Source organism: Arachis hypogaea, chromosome 13 (assembly GCF_003086295.3).
Source record: "Arachis hypogaea cultivar Tifrunner chromosome 13, arahy.Tifrunner.gnm2.J5K5, whole genome shotgun sequence".
In the NCBI taxonomy this organism is placed as follows: domain Eukaryota; kingdom Viridiplantae; phylum Streptophyta; class Magnoliopsida; order Fabales; family Fabaceae; genus Arachis; species Arachis hypogaea.
In genome coordinates, this window is record NC_092048.1 from 84,810,455 (window position 1) to 84,829,331 (window position 18,877).

Consider the following 18,877-nt stretch of genomic DNA (forward strand, 5'->3'; position numbering starts at 1 on the left):
TTTAAAATATCTTACTTTAATTAAATCAAGCCTCCCAAACATGAACTAATTTTCGAAAATGAAGTTTAGGTACAGTCATTGGACAATTTTTTATCATCTCTCTGAATGAATTGTATGGTGTATAGTGATACTTTTTAATGTGTTTCTTAAATTGCTCCCATTACTCTCCAATAGTATCTATCACCCAATGCTAAGCATCACTCGGAATATTATATTTAGACTAAGAAGAAACAAAGAATTTAATTATTTTACCATGCATGCTAAATCCAACAATAAAAAACTTAAAATAGAGAATGATCTACCCATCTTTGCATAATTTAACATTGAAGTTTTAGTCTCACTTGGTATAGCTTGCTAGCTAGTATATAATAATGTGACCAAATTAGAGTTTCTTGCAAGTGTACCCAAGAATAGACTAAACAATTGAACATGTGTGCTTGTTGAACCTATTGGTTTGTTGTTAGACCATGTTAACTCTATCTATCCCTCCATAGCATGAATATGCTTGAGTTGGGTGGGACCATGAGCTCTCTTCTTTTTGTTATCTTCATTGGCTTCTTGTTTTGACCCTCATCTTCATTAGTTGTTATCTTTTTCATTAGCATCTTGCTTTGACCCTCTACTTCAATGCTTGCCATCTTCTTCTTTATTGACATCTTGCTTTGACCATCATCCTTATTATTTATCTTCTTTTTCATTGGCATCTTGACTTGACCATCATCTTCACTAGTTGGCCTCTTTTTGAAAGGTTATATCTTACTTTTTTTCTTCATCTTATTATTGCTATCATCCCCACATGCAGCTAATAGATGTTCCTTTTTCATTTGAAATTGTTTTAGTAATACATAAGCACTTGTGAATTGAACTTTTCTTGAATTTTTTATTGGATTCTTGTTCTTCATAGGACTTCTTTGTGATTCCATTTGGGATAGGGTCATTATCCTTCTTCTTTTGGATTTTCCTTCATTGTTCATCTTGTATCCAAAAAAGAAAAGTCAAATAAAGCATAAAGATAATTCAATTCCAAAAATGGAAAAGTCAAATAAAGTATAAGATAATTCAACTACAAAAAGAGAGATCAAATAAAGCATGAAAATAATTCAATTCCAAAAAAAGAGAAGTCAAATAAAGCATAAAAATAATTCAAACGACTAATTCACATTTTTATGAAGGAGACCGACCTCAACAAAGAGCAACAAGCACAAATCTTTTTTCCTAATCTGTTTACAAGTTTAAATTTTCACAATCCTAGATTCTAATTTTACCTTCTAGCCTAAGTCAAAATGGCCAAGCATTTTCATTTATTAACCACATAATGATGCAAAAGAGATAATAAACTAATCACTAGTACAAATTTTTTTTAAAATTTAAATGAATAAGAGTGAAAGCAAAAAATAACACATTCAATAAATCAAATTCAAGGAATGATCTCAAAGTCGACATCTATATCTTCATAAGACAAATTTAAAGTTTGACCAACATTTTCTTCATCTTAATTTGCATCTATATCTATATTTGTGTATTTTTTACAAATCAATACCAAGAATAATTCATAATATCAAATGAGTTGTGATGAAGACATCTTTAAAATTCTAGCAAAAAAGAAAACAAACAGAAAGCATGGGAACAATAATATAATTGAACAATTTTATTCTAATTTGTAGAGAGCATAAACCTCATTTTCAACAACAAATATAACTATGATAATTTTCACCAACAAAAGATTTAGCTCAAAAGATGATTTACAAATTTACAACAATAAAAAATTTAACTAAGTGATTATTTCAGCAAAACAATAAGAAATTCAAGCTCTAGTGATGATAATCAGTAACAAATTCAACTCACTAATGATTTTCAGCAACAAAAAGATTAGTTAAGTGATATTTTTAGCAACAAAGTCAAATTTTAGCAACAAAATCAACATGCAATGATGAATTACAGCAACAAAAAATTTAGCTAGGTAATTTTTCAATAATACAGCAACAGATTCAAGGTTCTGTGATGATAATTAGTAAACAATTTAAAATAGTGATGATGTTCAACAACAAAAAAAATTAGCTCAGTGATATTTTTAGCAACAAAATTGAGCAAGAAAGAACAGAAAAATTTTTTAAAACTCACTAAATCGGGGATTAGCTGCTGATGTCGACAAGGAAGCTGATGACGAGGCTCGAAGCAAGAAGATGACAACGATGTGCAGGACTTGTTGCTTCTCCCATCGACAACAACGATCGCAGGAAATGCGCGCAACTGAGTGCAAGACGGTAATGAGACAAAGAGCAACGATGAGCTTGAAGGCGAGACTGGAGTCAGTGAGAGACCAAAGATGAGAGAGATTGAGTGATAGAGCAACAGTAAGAGAGATTGAGCTTAGTGAGAGAGTGACAAGACTGAGACACTGAGGGGTCGCCAGGTGGGTACTAGAGGAAGAAGAAGGACCTTGAGGCGGTGACAAAGCGTGACGAGTTTAAGTCCGAAACGGTAAGTAGTGCAACACTAGCATTAGCCATGAGAAAGCTGAGACGACTTGAGGGATAGACTGGCAAGAAAAAGAATCAGCAAGCAAAAAAACGTTGACCAGCATCAAAGGACTAGGGCACTTCGAAGGGAGGGGTGTTGAAACGATGCTGTTTGCAATTTTTTTCATTTTATTTTTATATATTTTTAAATTAATTAGTTAGATTAAAATATGAAATTAAAAAAATAATTAAGACTAAAGTAATCCAATAAAATTATTTTTATTTGTCAAGTTACAAATTAATATCAAATTAAATAGATCTTTTTAGGTCACACAATAAAATTGTGGTCATATATCTCGTTTAGGTTACCGTTTTATAAAATTGTGACTATTGACTCTTTTAGGTCACTCTTTAAAATCGTGATCACAAATCCCTTTAGATCACGCATTAAGATTGTGAACATAGACCCATTTTAGGTCACCGTTTTATAAAATCGTGACTATAGACCTTTTTAGGTCACTCTTTAACAATGTAATCATAGATCACTTTAGGTCGTGCTACGAAACCGTGACTATAGACCCTTTAGGTCACACTTCATACCGTGATCATAGATCCTTTTAGGTCACGTACTAAAACTGTAAACATAGATCCCTTTTAGGCCACCGTTTTAAAAAACTGTGACCATAAATCCTTTTAGGTCACTCTTTGAAACCGTGACCATTAGATCTCTTTAGGTCACGGTTTGAAACCGTGACCATAGACCCCCTTTTAGGTCACTGTTTATAAAATCGTGACCACAAATCCTTTTAGGTCACTCTTTAAAACCGTGATCATAGATCACTTTAAGTCACGCTTCGAAACCGTAACCATAGACCCTTTTAGGTCACCTTTATTTAAAAAAACCATGACCAAAGGTACTTTTGTGTCACATTTTTTAATTGTGACAATAGAAAGCGTGACCTAAAACCTAAAATAATTTTATTGATCTATAGTCACCCTTCAAAACCATGGCCATAGATATCTATGATCAAGGTTTCTCAAAAATAACAGTGGCCAAAGATTTTTTTTAGGTCACGACCAAAAATCGTGACCTAGGAGGTCTATGGTCATAATTTTTAAACCTGATAAAAAAAATCATGGCCATAAACCAAAACTGTTGTAGTGTATGCATCTCACTTTTTTCTCAACATCTCTTATACTTCTGATCTACTTTTTCATTGCATCATTTCTTTTTCTAATTTAACATATTTTTTTTTGCTAAATTGCCCTTATTAAGTAAATTAATATCCCTAACTAATGAGCCTAAATTTTACTTAACTAATGCTAATTAAAGTAATTATCCTAACTAACCCCAAACCTTAAAATTAATCTAATTCAATAAATTAACATTCCTAATTAATTAACCTAAATTGTACCTAACTTATGCTAATTAAGCTAATTAAACTAACTAACTCTAAACCCTGAATTAACCTAATTCACTAATTAGCCCAATTAAAGTTTTTAAAAACAAAATAAGAAATTTACAAAAATAATTAAATTAGTTTAAATAAAAAAACAAAAGAGACTTACCTATTAGAAGAGAGGGGCAATAGTATAGTGGCAGCAGAAACAATAGTGGAGGTGGTGGCTGGTTCTGTTGAAAGAGGTGGTGGAGATCATTGAAGCATCACAAATTATTAAAAACAAAAGGGGAAAAGGAAGGGAATGAAGGGAGACATTTGTGCAACATTGAGGGACGTTCACGAGGTAATGGGCAATGACGTTCGCGAGGTAGCTAGTAGCAACATTCGCAATGTGCCTGAGGGTAGTGGCGACGACAAGGAACCACGCACACAATAGGGGGTGAGGATGAGAGAGAGCCCAACGACCTTCCAGCGAGGAAACGAACATGGTGACAGCGACTGGTGGCATGGCGTTTAGATGCTCCGATGGGTGTTGGAGGTGATAGGGAAAAGTGAGGGAGATGGGTCAATATGGCTTGTTATCTTTTAAATTAGCATTAGATTTTTAGGTGGATTAATCCGATGCTAAGCATGCTCTTTTTAAATGAAACGACGCATTTCAAAATTTTGGTTTGCATTGGAAAAATTGGATGGTAAATCCGATACTATGTTTTGGCACATACTCACTAAATTACACACCATAAGTTTTTGTGGGTTTTTCTATCAAAATAGAGGTAAATACTAAATCAGTACTCAAAAGATTCTAGCACTGACAAAATGGTACCTGATTTTTGTTATTGACAAAGTAGTTCCTAAAAAATTTTAAAACTTGACAAAAGCACCTAACCGTGAAAGGATGACATTACTGTGAATAAAAAATGCTGATGTGGTTGTTGGAAGAGAACTTCGATGATAGTAGAGAGCTCTGGTGAAGTTTTCGGTCTTCTTTTTTGTCATGACAGAAGGAGTCGCAGTGGCGAGGTGCTGCCATGGCAGAGGGGATGCTTCTTCTTCTGCTCGATGGTGGAAGGGGATGCAGTGGCGAGGTGCTGCCATGGCAGAGGGGACGCGGAAGGGACACAACGGCATGACGCAGCGGCGAGGTACTGCCATGACAGAGGGAATGCTTCTTCTTCTTTTTGTCATGGCAAAAGGGGATGTAACGGCGAGGTGCTGCCATGGCGGAGGGAACGCAGAAGGGACGCAATGGCATGACGCAGCGGCGAGGTGCTGCCATGGTAGAGGAGACACTTCTTCTTCTTCTTCTTCTTCTTCTTCTTCTTTGCCATGGCGGAAGGGGATGCAACGGCGAGATATTGCCATAGCAGAGAGGACGCGAAAGGGGACGCAGTGGCGTGTTGAAAAAGAAGAAATGGCAAACACGAAGAATGTGCAAGGTGCAGTGGCGTGCCATGGCGGTCTTCTTTTTCAGCTACCATGGCGGAAGGAGATGCTGCGTCGTGTTGAAGAAGAAGAAGCAGCAAACACAAAGAAGAAGAAGGTAGCCGAAAATGTCGCTGGAGCTCTCTGCCATCATTTGAGCTCTTTTCCGACGGTCACATCAGCGTTTTTCATTCATTTGTGACGTCATCCTTTCACGATTGGGTAATTTTGTCAAATTTTAAAATCTTTCAAGAGTTATTTTGTCAGTAACAAAAATCAAGTACAATTTTTTCTGCGTTAGAATCTTTCGGGTACCGATTTGATATTTACCTTTATATATTATCCGACAGTAACTTTTGGCGAAAAATCAATCATCAACGTTTGCATCGCCTACTTTGATGAAAATCTCGATCGTAATTATAGATGAGAATTTGGTGTGTGTGTCCAATCCACTAAGCATAAAAGGCCAAATGCGTTCTATTTGTCTTATTCTTTTTTTATTTTGTTTTTTGGTAGAAATTTTAGACATCACATCCCAGGAGTGGAAGGAGAAAATATGTAAAAAAGAAAATTGAAAATTGATTTTGCTGTATAAAGTTGAAAAGAAAAAGTAGGGTTGTTAGTTATTATGATGGTAACAATTCCATATAAACATATCTTTAAGTACATCTTGCTCATAATTATCAGAATCGAACCGGCAATCAACTCGGTCACACGATTGGGTCACTATGTTATTGGTTCAATCGATAGATCACTAATTAAACCGATTGATCCGGTCTAATTAAATATAAATATAAAATCATAAAAAAAATAAGTTTAAAATTAAAAGTTCAAAAGTATATCTTCACAAATACATTAACAAAAAATAGGTATTAATTCTTAAACATAACTAATATTGCAAAAATATATAATAAATTAGTCACTAATATAAAATATTTTCTCAATTTAAATAAAGAGAAAAAACATAACACAATAAGTAAATTAAAGTTCAATGATAATTTATGGCAACAAAAAATTTAACTACAAAGAGGATTTACAGCAACAAAATCATGTTCTGTAAAATGATTGAAATCCTCTTAGCAATGGCAGACTTGAATCAGCTGCGTCTGTTGCAAGCCTTGCTACCACCAGGCTTGAGTTGTGTTCCTCCTCATGGAACCATCCTACTTCATTCCTCAATTTAACTTTCAGTAACAAAATCAAACTGCAGTGATGAATTACAACAATAAAATCGAAACAAAAAGAAAGGGGGAATTTGTTGGAATTCACCAAATTGGGTTGCGCCAAGGAAGCTAACGACGAGGCTCCAAGCAAGAAGACGAAAAAGACCAGCCCACTGGGACCTGCTGCCTCTGCTTCCGGCGAAGGCGCGCGACTGGGTTTCGTGTGGTTCCGTTTGGTTCTGCTGCCCGTGAAGCCAGCCTAGGAAGGCGGTGACTAAGCTTGAGACGGTGAGGACACAGAGACTGAAAGAAAAGTGACACACCAGAGACGAGAGTGGCGTGAGAGAGGTGAGAGAGCTTGAGGGAAAGAGTGGCGAGAAAGAGACCCGAGAGGAGAGACGTTGAGGCTTGAGGGCAGGGGTGGGTCACTGTGGATCAGATTAGGGCATTTGGGGTTAGGGGTGGGGGTGGGGTCGAGAGAGCAGAGAGACGTGGATGGGGTTGGGGGTTAGAGGCATTAGGGTGTCATAAAAAAAAAAACAGGACCGGGTTAAATTAATCGGCCGGGTCATCGGGTTTAATGAAAACCTGCCGGGTCAAACCGGGTTTTAGTAGGTCTACTGCATATCCGGTTCAATGAGTGGCTCGGCCCGGTTCGATGACCGGGTAACCGAAATTTTGGTCGAACCAACCGGGTCGAGCCGGGTTTGATAACACTGATCCCGCTACATATTTAAGTATTTTTGGCAACTAAATTTAATCAAGTTAGTAAGTCCAATAAAAATAAGTTTTATTAGTGAGAGCGCATTAGACATACTCTAACTCTCTATTAACGTAAACATTCGTATCGTACGCTTCTTCGTATTCTTTCTTCTTCTTCGGATGTTTCCTCCTCATCGTCTTTCTCTTATGGATGCTACTGTTGATTCGTTTTTTCTCTTTTTCTCTTCATCTTAGTGATTTTGCAGTATTATATATTTTTTCTTCTTCTTTGTTTAATTTATTTCTTTTTTTCTTATTTTTATTCTTGTTAAGAGGGTAAAACAAAAAGAATTGTGAGAATGTGAAACAAGAAAAAGAAGATGAAGAAAAAAGAAGAAGATGGTGATGATGACGAAGAAGAAGAGGAAAAAAAGTTTTGAGTTATGCAAAATTTATCAGAAAATAGCAGTGAAATTTTTTAACTGTAATACAAGAAGTTTCTTAATTTTGACACCGAAATTTCTGAGGAGGTGGAGGAGGAGGAGGAGGAGGAGGAGGAGAGTTTTGAATTGTATAGAATTGATCAGAAAAATAGCACTGAAATTTTTTAACCGCGACATAGAAAATTTTTATTTTGACACCAAAATTTTTTAACCGTGACATAGAAATATAATGTACTTTTTTATTGTTAAACTAATTGTGTGATATTCAATTAAGTAGAATAAGAAGATGATGATGATAATGATGGTGATGATAATGAAGGAGCATGAGAAAAAAGAAGGAAAAGAATAAATTAAATGAAAAAAAAATGAAGACAAGGAAGAGGAAGAGGAAGAGGAAGAGGAAGAGGTGGTGGTGATGACGATGATGATAATGAAGTGAAAAATGAGGGAAAAGAAGGAAGACAAGAGGAGGAAGACGAGAAGGAGGTGGTGATGCTAGGGACGACGATGACGATAATAAAAGAGAAAGATAAGGAAAAGGAAGACCATACGCATAATAAGTAGCGCTGAATGTGAAAATGGTTATAACAACTTGATTAGACTTGATTTGATAATTCACTTAGTTGTACAATTTTTTCGTTTTAAGTATAAAGACTCTTTTTTATTACACTCATTTCTAAGTGTCACTAATATATATTTTCTCGTTTATTTATTTCTCCACAACATATATATTTTAATTAGAAATCCAACTTTAACAATTTTAGTCATTTTTAAAAATTAATTTTTGTTATAAATTTTAAATTTTAAATTTCAAACCCTAATTCTAAATCCGTATTCATTAAAATATCATTATGAGAAAAATAATTTTACAATAAAAAAATTAACTAATAATTTAAATAATAATAAAAATTTAAGGACCAATAATTTTATTTTTTATTAACTACTACTTTTAATTACCAGTCTAATATTTTTACTAACAGTCTAAGAATAAATTTTTAGTTAACATTTTTAAATATTATTCATTAATTATTAGTCAAAAATAATAAATTCTACTGATCCTCTAAAATTATCGAATAAAAAGTTAATTTCTCTATACTTATTCATTGAAATATCATTATTAAAGAAATTAGTGTACCATGCTCCAAAACAAAATTAAAAGATAGGATGTCAATTAATCTTCAAAGCATTTATCGTTGAAAGTTGGAACCCAACTTTATTATTATTATTACTTTAATTTGCTTACGCCGCTACTTGTTTAGTTTTTTGTTGACATAATAACCACGTCTCTTATAAATTTTAATTCTTTTTTTGGTATGAATATTTTCCTTTCCTGATTCCATTAGCAGACTAGCAGTGTATGATTGACTTCGCTGTTATTATTTTATTATACTTGCTTTTACTTTTAATTACTTCTTTGACCGTGTTTGATATCGGGGATAAAATCTATAATCTATAAATCCAAAGATAAAATAACTGTGTTACAAGATACTTAGGCCTAACGCATTGTTGTTACAAGATATTACCAATACTGGCAAGATCTTTTCAGAATATAAATATACAGAAAAATAGCTAAATTTTCCATAGTTGAATATGGAAAGAAGAGTGGCAATTATTGGAGCAGGAACGAGTGGCCTTCTTGCCTGCAAATACACTCTTGAAAAAGGGTTTAATCCAGTTGTCTTTGAAGCTGAGGAAGGTGTTGGAGGCCTATGGAGGCAAACTACAGAATCCACAAAGCTCCAAAACAAAAAATTAACCTATCAATTCTCTGATTTTCCATGGCATTCTTCTGTGAAAGAAGAGAACCCAAGTAGCCAGCAAGTGTTACATTATCTTAATTCTTTTGCTCAAAATTTTTCTCTCTTTTCATATATTAGGTTCAATTCAAAGGTCATAGATGTAGAGTATGTAGGAGAGTCCAGTGAAGAAATGGAGACATGGGAATTATGGGGTGGTAATGGTAAGCCCTTTTCCTCGAAAGGAACATGGCATATTACAGTGCAACATACCAAGAACTTCTCCAGAAAGGTATGCGTATATACTTTGTATAGTTTGGTCAGATTTTATAACTTAGGAAACCTAACTTTCATATAAATATTTTGTTCATGAAGCACACTGATTCAGCACCGTGCTAACAGTTCTGCAATTTTCATTTTATTCCAAGTAAGTGCAAATAGCACTATATTCCCTTCAAGTGTTTGGTGAAACTCATCCTAAGGTCTCTTTTTGTCTAATTGACACAAAGCTTTCCTAAACCCCCCTTTTAAGTGAAGTTAGTGTTATATTCAAGGAGGTGGTGTTTAGAATTATATTTTAAAATTACAAAAATATTGAGTGTACTATTGTCAAAACTTTGGGAAAGATTAATTTAACTAATAATATGAATGGTTCTAGTAGCAGATATTTCTCTTATTTAACTTGTAATTTTGGATTAAAATGATAAGTTTAGAATAATCAGTCTGGAGAGAGTCATGCCTATTATGAAATTTTAAAATATTCGAATATAATTGTTTTAATTTGGACTTTCAATAGAACGATAGTTATGATTTTAGGTTAAAAAGAAAGTCAATATGTAATGTAAGAAATAAGAAGAATTGACGAGAATTTTATTAAATATAGAGTGTAACTGAACTTCATAATATAATAATATATGTGTCTATGCAGGTGAAATCTAATACCACGTTTAGTTTGTCGAAGTATACATTGTTTTCTGTATTTGTCTAATGATTTGCAAGTTCGACTGAAATTAAATTCTTGAAAAAAAAAAGTTTTGTAGCAGAGTATACGCCTACATTATGCGCAATGGATTCTTCATTCTTGTAATATACAATACATAAAAGCTAAAGATTTAATTGAGCAGGTGTATGAGGCTGAGTTTGTTATTCTCTGCATTGGGAAATATAGTGGTGTACCTAACATTCCCCTATTCCCTCCTGGACAAGGCCCAGAAGTTTTCAAAGGCAAGGTTTTGCATTCAATGAACTACTCTGCTTTAGACAATAAGATTGCTGCTGAGTTGATTAAAGATAAGAGAGTTACAGTAATTGGTTCACAGAAATCTGCTATTGATATTGCAACTGAATGTGCACATGCAAATGGTTAGAATATGTTTGTTTTGTTGTTCATATTTTCTCACCACATCTAAAAGTGAAAAACTTCATTTTCTGTCATGTTTAGCTCAAGTAATAATAATAAGGTGAAATTTTTTGTGAATGATATCCTGGTGTAAGTATATCAATCAAACTCTTTTATAGATGTTTTCACCCTATTTTTATTCCTAGACTAAACATATCCAGAACAAAAATGCTATGCATACGTAAAAAATCAGTTATTAAATCAGTCATTATATATTTGTGTATGAATTTATGATTGTTTATTTTATTTTCAATATATATTTCATATTTTAATATATACTTTATACGAGTGACTGAATTTGATGACTGATTTTTGATATACATCTAACATAGTTTTAGATGAATTTTATATCTTTAGGCACTACAAATTACAAATCTTGTCTCTGATGTCTCTTTCATGTCATCAATTAGGAGTCAAGTATCCTTGCACAATGATCCAAAGATCTGCTCACTGGTTTTTCCCAGAACTCAACATTTTGGGAATTGATATAGAATATTTTTATGCAAATCGTTTTGCTGAGCTTTTAGTTCACAAGCCTGGAGAGTCCTTCCTACTTAGCCTTGTGGCAACTCTGCTTTCACCATTGGTAACATTCTTTTGAAAGCTGTGGCAAATACACATGTATTTAATTTTTTCTATGAACCCACTAATTTAATAGCAGTGCTGGTAAATAAGGTCTGACTAGATGTTTTCATTTGTTAGTAAATAATCATTTGATGGTTCCACTTAATTAATTAAGTTTTTTAGAGGTGGGGACTGGCGAAAGTGGCCGAATCATATCTGAGATGGAGGCTTCCAATGAAGAAGTATGGATTGGTGCCGAGTTACAGCATTCTTCAAGGAATCTCTTCGTGTCGTATTGGGGTGCTTGCTGAGAACTTTTATGACAAATTAAAAGAAGGATCCATTCTCATAAAGAAATCACAAAGCTTTGGATTTTGCAAAGAAGGTTTACTCATTAATGGAGAAGCCAAGCCACTAGAAACTGATATAGTAATTCTCGCTACAGGTTACAAAGGTGATGAAAAACTCCAAAGCATATTCAAATCACATGTGTTCCAAAAATACATCATTGGGTCAAAGTCTTCATCTGTTCCCCTCTACAGGTAACTATTAGCTCCGTTGTAAAATGGGCCTTTTATTTTTGGAAAAGGCTTTAATATGTTTATTTAGAATTTGTAAATTGTTTTAGTTGCTTCTTCCAAAAGAAGAAGTTATTTCGGTTATTTATTTATTCATTGTATTTCAAATAATTTGTTTTCTCATCAATATAGTAGATTTTCTTTTTAACAAAACAACAATTTTGATTAATTTTCTTGTCAGTTAAATGTGTATAAGTGAAATATGAACATTTTTTGTATTACTAAATCAGTATTTTATGAAGATGAACAAACACACATGATTTTAAAAATTATTGAGGATTTAGAAATTAGAGAATTGAATCATGAAAAAATGAAGTGGTTCTCTTTTATTAAAAAGGCTGAAACTAGTTTATATACACAGAGTTAATATCCTAAAATAGACTCAATTGATTTGCCCGCACAGAAACTCACACTGACAATAGCTGTCACTAACTGTATGATGAACTAACAATGATAACTGAATACATAGCATGATAAAAATTACAAAATGTTACTTTTTTAATTAATTTGTGAAAATTAAATCTCTAAAGCAGATCACTGATATCACAAGTTCTGTGATGTGTTACTTTCAGGCAGATAATTCACCCTCGAATTCCTCAATTGGCAATAATAGGATATGCTGAGAGCCTATCAAATCTATACTCCTCTGAAATGAGGTGCCAGTGGCTAGCACATTTTCTGGATGGAAACATTGAGCTTCCAACCATAACTGAAATGGAAAAGGATGTCAAGGTGTGGGATGACAATATGAAACTACATGCTGGTGAATATTATTGGAAATCGTGCATTGCAAATTGTGGCATTTGGTATAATGATCAATTGTGTAAAGACATTGGGTGTAACCACAGAAGAAAAAAGGGTCTTTTTGCGGAGTTGTTTGAACCATATGGGCCGAAAGATTATGTTGGTCTTAGTCATAAACGATGAGAACTTAGAAGGATTTTGCTATGTGAGAATCTACTATACTCAACATTTTGACCTGGCGATTCTTGGTTTTTTTTTTATTCTAGGAATTTGTTGTATGATAATGAAGTTTAGAAAAAGTATTTAGTGGCTAATGTACTGAATAATTACTGAACCCATAATGGGGTTCTTATTATGTCCAGGTCTAATGATAAGCTGGTGTGTCCATGTTGACACATTGAAGCTTGAGTGTTTCCATTTGTTTCTATGGATGTGTTGCAATTGGAGTTGGTAGCCTTCTACAAAGAAACCCTGCTTCAACACTTTCTCTTGGCACGCCAGGCCAGAACTATTTTTTGGTTTATTAGACGCCTACGGCCTATAACTCTTTTTTGGTTTGTTAGAGGCATCTCCAATAAAAATATTCAATTAAATTTTATGTACTATTCACTTCTCATTAAAAAAAAATCAATTCCATATTAAATTTTTGTGTTATAAACGGTAAGTAAAAATTAAATAATTTATTAGAGCATATTTTCGATAAAATACTTTTATTAAATTTTTATTTATAACTCACTTGTCATAAAATATAATTTTGCATCAATTTTTTTGTTATAAATGTTAAACAAGAATTAAAAATATCTCTCTTTTTCTAATATTAGAATGATAAATTATTTATACTATATAGTGTATTTTAATAAATGTTATATTATTTAGATATTGATTAGATAATATGTAAGTTAATGTTAAATTTAAAGTATTTTAATTATATTAAAGATATTTTACAAAAAATTTACTTGACAATTTGTGTATCATTCCATATAACTCTTCAACTAAAATGTAATACAAATTAAAATTTTGTTTATTGCTTTTTTTAAGAATTTGAATTCATTTATTTTTAAAAAACATATGTTTTTTGTATTTTATTTGTCATATAGTGCTTTTTGGTTTGTAAAACAGTTAAAGAAAAATGAATGAATGAATAAGAATGGAAAATATCAAACATATAATATAAAATTATAAATTAATTATATAATTATTATATATTTAAATATATCTAATAAAAAGATATACTAAATTTAAATTTAGAGAAATTTTTGACAATTGATATGAGATATTAAGAAATGAAAAATAATAAGAGTCTTACACACCATATCTAAGTAAACCAAATAGTGTAATAGTAAGAATCTTAATAGGTATAAATTGTAAAATATTAATATTTATAACTAATATTTTTTATAATTATTATTATAACATTTTTAATATATGTTTATTATATTTAATTAGTATTTTATATTTTAATTGAATAATAATAGATAAGAGATTTTTTTAATTTTTAAAAAATCTTTTATTAAAGGACAATTAACTGATTCTTATCTTTTGCCAAATTATTAGAATTGCTGATGTGACATTATTAATAAAAAAAATAACTTTAAATTCATTATAAAAAAATTAATTAGTATTAATTTTTATATATTATAAATAGATAAATAAATTATAGTGTTATTTTTTTATTTAATTAAAATAAAAATTAATTAATATAATTATTCAATAACACACGGCAAGTATATATATATATTTTTTTTCTTTTCAAAATCAAGTCCTTCTAATCAGGGCTCGATTGCCTTGGTCTTCGAATTAGAACTCATCCCTATCTTCTCCAACGAGTTCCATAATTCTTCTTTGCTTTTTTGCTTTTGACATAATAGTAAATTGGAATTCTCCACTTCCACGCATTGGAGTGTAGGATTAGAAGTGTCGACACGCAGCGAAAGTAATAAAATAATTTTATTGTTCTATTTTATATTTAAAATTTTATTGAAATAAGATGGGTTAGATATCAATACTTAAGTATCTTAGTGAATAAAATTTTGTCTTTCGATAATACGAAAGTACTGTCTATCCATATCGAAACTGATTCTTGTTGTCAATTCTTTGATCAATAGATTTAATTGAGAAATTTCTTGTAATTCCTTATACCAACAATTCTTCACTAAAAATTGAAATATTTGTGTACGTGGAGGTAAAAGAAAAACTTGTCCTTTCTTTATTTTATCATATACACATATATATAGTATGAGATTGGTCACTAATTTGTGAATCAAACTACAATTTAATTTGAAACAGAATCAGTTAGAATCTTATCCATATTTAAAACTCATCATAGAATAAATAATTAATTATTTAATATTCTCAATTTTCATATTATTATATTCATGGTGCTAGCAAAGAATATAATAATATTCCATTTGAATTGATATAATTATTTTTTTGATCTAATAAAAATAATAAATAAATAATTATTTACCAAGGATTAGAACACTCATTAGTGTGTGACCCCATAAGTTCAATACTAAGCGGGTAGTAAATTAGTCATACTAAATTTACTAATCAAGGTTGGCGTCTAGCAACGCTCCTTGACGACCCGATAGTATGAAGTAATAATATTTTTACTAAGAACCCAAGATGAACAAAAAATACAACTCCTTCCATCTTTTCAGCTCTTGGCTAACTTTTAGAGTACGGTTTGATTGTCAAACTCTAACTTGTTACCATTATTATAATGAATTATGAATGACTTAAGAAACTCATTTCTTAATTCATTCAAACCCCTTGGCCAAGGCATTGTTTATTTCATTCATTATAATCGTAGAGCTCAAACTCATTACCATAGTTGATGGATTCTATTTTGACTAATTATTAATTCTACAAGTATTTAAATCATACCCAATGTCTATTCAACTAACACCGTAGGGTATTAGGTGTTCGGAATCAAAGTATAACAAATACATTATCAATTACTATGATAGTCGTAGGTCAAAGAAAAATTCTAATATTATTTTCATCATAAGAATATCCTATTGACAAATATACGATAACTATAACTATTAGGAATTCTTAAAGTGAGTCAGTTCAATAGTTATATCTCTATATATGCCATTTATATATATAATTTAATAAATAAAATCTATTAATCTTCATCCAATGAAGACTATTATATATATTAATCTATCCAAATTACTAATGTCCCATTTTTAGTGATTCTAAGATTAAAAACAATTTAAATTAAAAGAACTCAAAAAACGTATATCTCATTATTACAATTTTTATCGTAATTATTCGTTTCTAATTTTAATTAAGGACACTATCATAAATTATAAATGTTTATTCTTATAAAAAGGAATAATAATAATAATAATAATAATAATAATAATAATAATAATAATAATAATAATAATAATTCATGATAGTATTTTGTTGGACATACATACTTATCTCCAACATGGAGGTACTCTTATATCAAATATGTTATCTTTGACTCAATGTTGTCACTTTGTTATACTTTATGTCGAATGTAAATTAATCATTTTGTCATCCAAGTGTGTTCTTAGTGTTAATAGCTATACTTATGAAGCAGCTAAAATATAGAAGTTCAGTGGGTGAATTTTACCGTTATTATAGCTTTATCTAAGACAAAGTAAGTTAGAGTGGTTTGCTCGCAAAAGGAAACCTGTTTGAAGGCATAAATGAAGAAGGGATGTGTTCAAGATTTCAACAGGCCCAACTCCAGAAAAGAAAGATTAATGATTCATATAAATCACTAATTGACTCAACAAAATTCAACGAGTAATTAATAATCCCATTATATAGAAAAGCTTATAATCATACCATTTTTAGGTTGTCTGTTTTGTGTATCTATTTGTCTTGATCCGTTGAATTTTCTTCCAAAAGTTGATTATCATTCTGACTATATCTGCCACACTTTACCACACATTTCATATAATTTCTAATCCCACGCTGAGTTCATTTTCTGCATATTTTGTCCCTATCTTATTTCTATTCACTTTTTTGTTTTCTTGAAAAAATCTCGCTCCCCATCTTTAATCCCACGTCATTCTCGAATCGTTAAGAGGCTTACACAAGTTGATACTTTATCAATCAAGCTATTCAGAAAGTAGCCTAATGAGAATAACTCCAAATCATAGTTGTAGATTCCTAAGATTCAGAATTTCTAGGTAACTCATTCTAGTGTTCAGCAAATATAGATAAAGACACTAAAAAAGAGCATGATCTATTCCCATGTTTCGATATTTTCATTTTTTTTAATCCATTTCTTGGGTAAAGTCTCCCAATCATATTAGAAAATAGATTGGTATTTTTGTTGATTAAGAAGACAGTTTGGTATTGAGACCTTCTTTCTTCGTGATTCAAATAGATACTTTTTGAAAAACATCAAACAGTTGGAAATTAAAAATTTTTACAAAATATGAAAGAAATCGAAATAACACACATGTTATATATATATATATATATATATATATATATATATATATATATATTTTTTTTTTTTTTTCTATCGAACCATACTAACGGCACAGACTAAAAAACCTCTTTTTTAAGAAACATTGGCTCTCTTCTCTCTAGTTTTCTCACCTAGTATGTATTGTTGGCAGGGTCACCACTGCCACCAACCTTGCAAGGTGGTGGTATTCCATTCTCCCCTTTTCATTTTCTTCTTTCCTAGGTAACACCCTACTACACATAAGCCTTATACTATCGTCATAAATCAGAGGTGGTGAGACATTACAACATATAAAAGCATAATATATACATAGTATTCGAAAGATAATAATATAGCTAGGAGCTTGTAAAGAAAGGATAAACAAAACAACAATCGTTGTTACACACAAAGCATTAAAGATAAGAAGTGTTGTATACAGAAACAAAAGATATATATATATATATATATATATATATATATATATATATATATATATATATATATATATATATAAGATCCAAAAGAGAAAACATAGTAAGAACTAGTCTCGACCTGCAAAGAAAAGGCTAGCTAGAATATAACATAACTAAGAACTAGTTTCGACCTGCAAAGAAAAGGCTAGCTAGAATATAACATAACTAAAAGTGTACAAAATAACATCCTGCTTCTCCAGAATATAACTCTCTAAGAGGAATATACAATATAGTATGCAAAATGCGGAGACAAGTACTACATAACAAAATAAACTCCAAAAGTAAAGCCTTCTTCACTTTGCCAAAAGGAATCTTGCACACTCAGCAAGGTACGTCATACCCTGTATCTGAAAAGACAAAAATTTCTATAACGGGTGAGAACCCGAAGGTTTCCGGTAGGGTAATAGCTCTAAATAGAGACTATGTAAAACTACATGAACCCACTAGACAATCCAAGTCTCCAAACTCACAAAGTTCAAGCCTAAGGTTTTCTCTAATCCCAACAAGGTTTATTTACTAAGTTTCAGCCTTTATCAATTATTTCTAATCTTAATTCTTTCCAACATAATATCATCATTTCTCTGAATATCATAATTATCCATCTCAGTAATTTAATTCAGTAGTAACAAACACAATTAGTAATCAATGCAAATCAAACATAATTAGAAAGCAAGTATAGCAAGTAATACAATTAGCAATTAACAGGGTATTCAGATAGGCAAACCAGATACAATATGCATACCCAAACAATAGCAAATAGATGCACATGATGCATGCCTGTCCTATTGGCCATGAGCTCACGTGTCGGCTATATTGCCAAACCCGACACAAAATCCGGCTAGCATCATCCAGATCGGTCTCTCGGTGTACATTCCGCAGAGGAATCAAACAAGTCATGGTACTATTATCTCAACAGAGAGTGTCGTCTCATCTTCTCCGGGAGGTACAAATCGTGCCACGACAATGGAGAATGATGTCTCATTTCAACGGAGAGTGCCGTCTCACCTTGCATCTGAGAGAATGTGGGAGGGATAAAACCACAATCCCTACATCACACTGCAATCATGAAATAAGTAGGATGGAACCACCATCCTTGTTCGGTGCAAGTGCCAAATCAATATGCAAGCGGAACAAAACCCACGACCTTGCCACGTAAGCGGGACAAACCTCTGACCTTGCCAATTCAGTCATCCAGACCACATTCAATCAATAATCAATACGCAAGCGGGATAAGACCACCGTCCTTGCCAATCAATAATCGTTATTAATTTCACACACGCAAGCGGAATAAGACCACCGCCCTTACCAATTCCGTCATAATCATTAACTTTAATCAGTTTCACAAGTTAT

The 18,877-nt window shown here is 31.9% G+C and overlaps 1 protein-coding gene across 8 annotated transcripts in view; it reads left to right on the forward strand.

Annotated features, from left to right (window-relative positions):
- Nucleotides 1–13,256, forward strand: part of LOC112732317 (probable flavin-containing monooxygenase 1) — a 32,130-nt gene extending 18,874 nt beyond the window's left edge. For 2 of the 8 annotated variants that reach the window (XM_072212070.1, XM_072212071.1), the window contains 4 exons: nt 10,453–10,552; nt 11,138–11,313; nt 11,475–11,833; nt 12,442–13,256. In XM_072212070.1, the coding sequence (XP_072068171.1) occupies nt 10,453–10,552; nt 11,138–11,313; nt 11,475–11,833; nt 12,442–12,796 (990 nt within the window). In that variant the 3' untranslated portion in view covers nt 12,797–13,256. Of the gene's footprint in view, nt 1–8,698; nt 9,621–9,703; nt 9,756–10,452; nt 10,691–11,137; nt 11,314–11,474; nt 11,834–12,441 lie in introns of those variants that run through there. The other 6 variants (XM_072212068.1, XM_072212069.1, XM_072212073.1 and 3 more) reach the window with 5 other exon arrangements.
- Nucleotides 13,257–18,877: the final 5,621 nt, after the last annotated feature.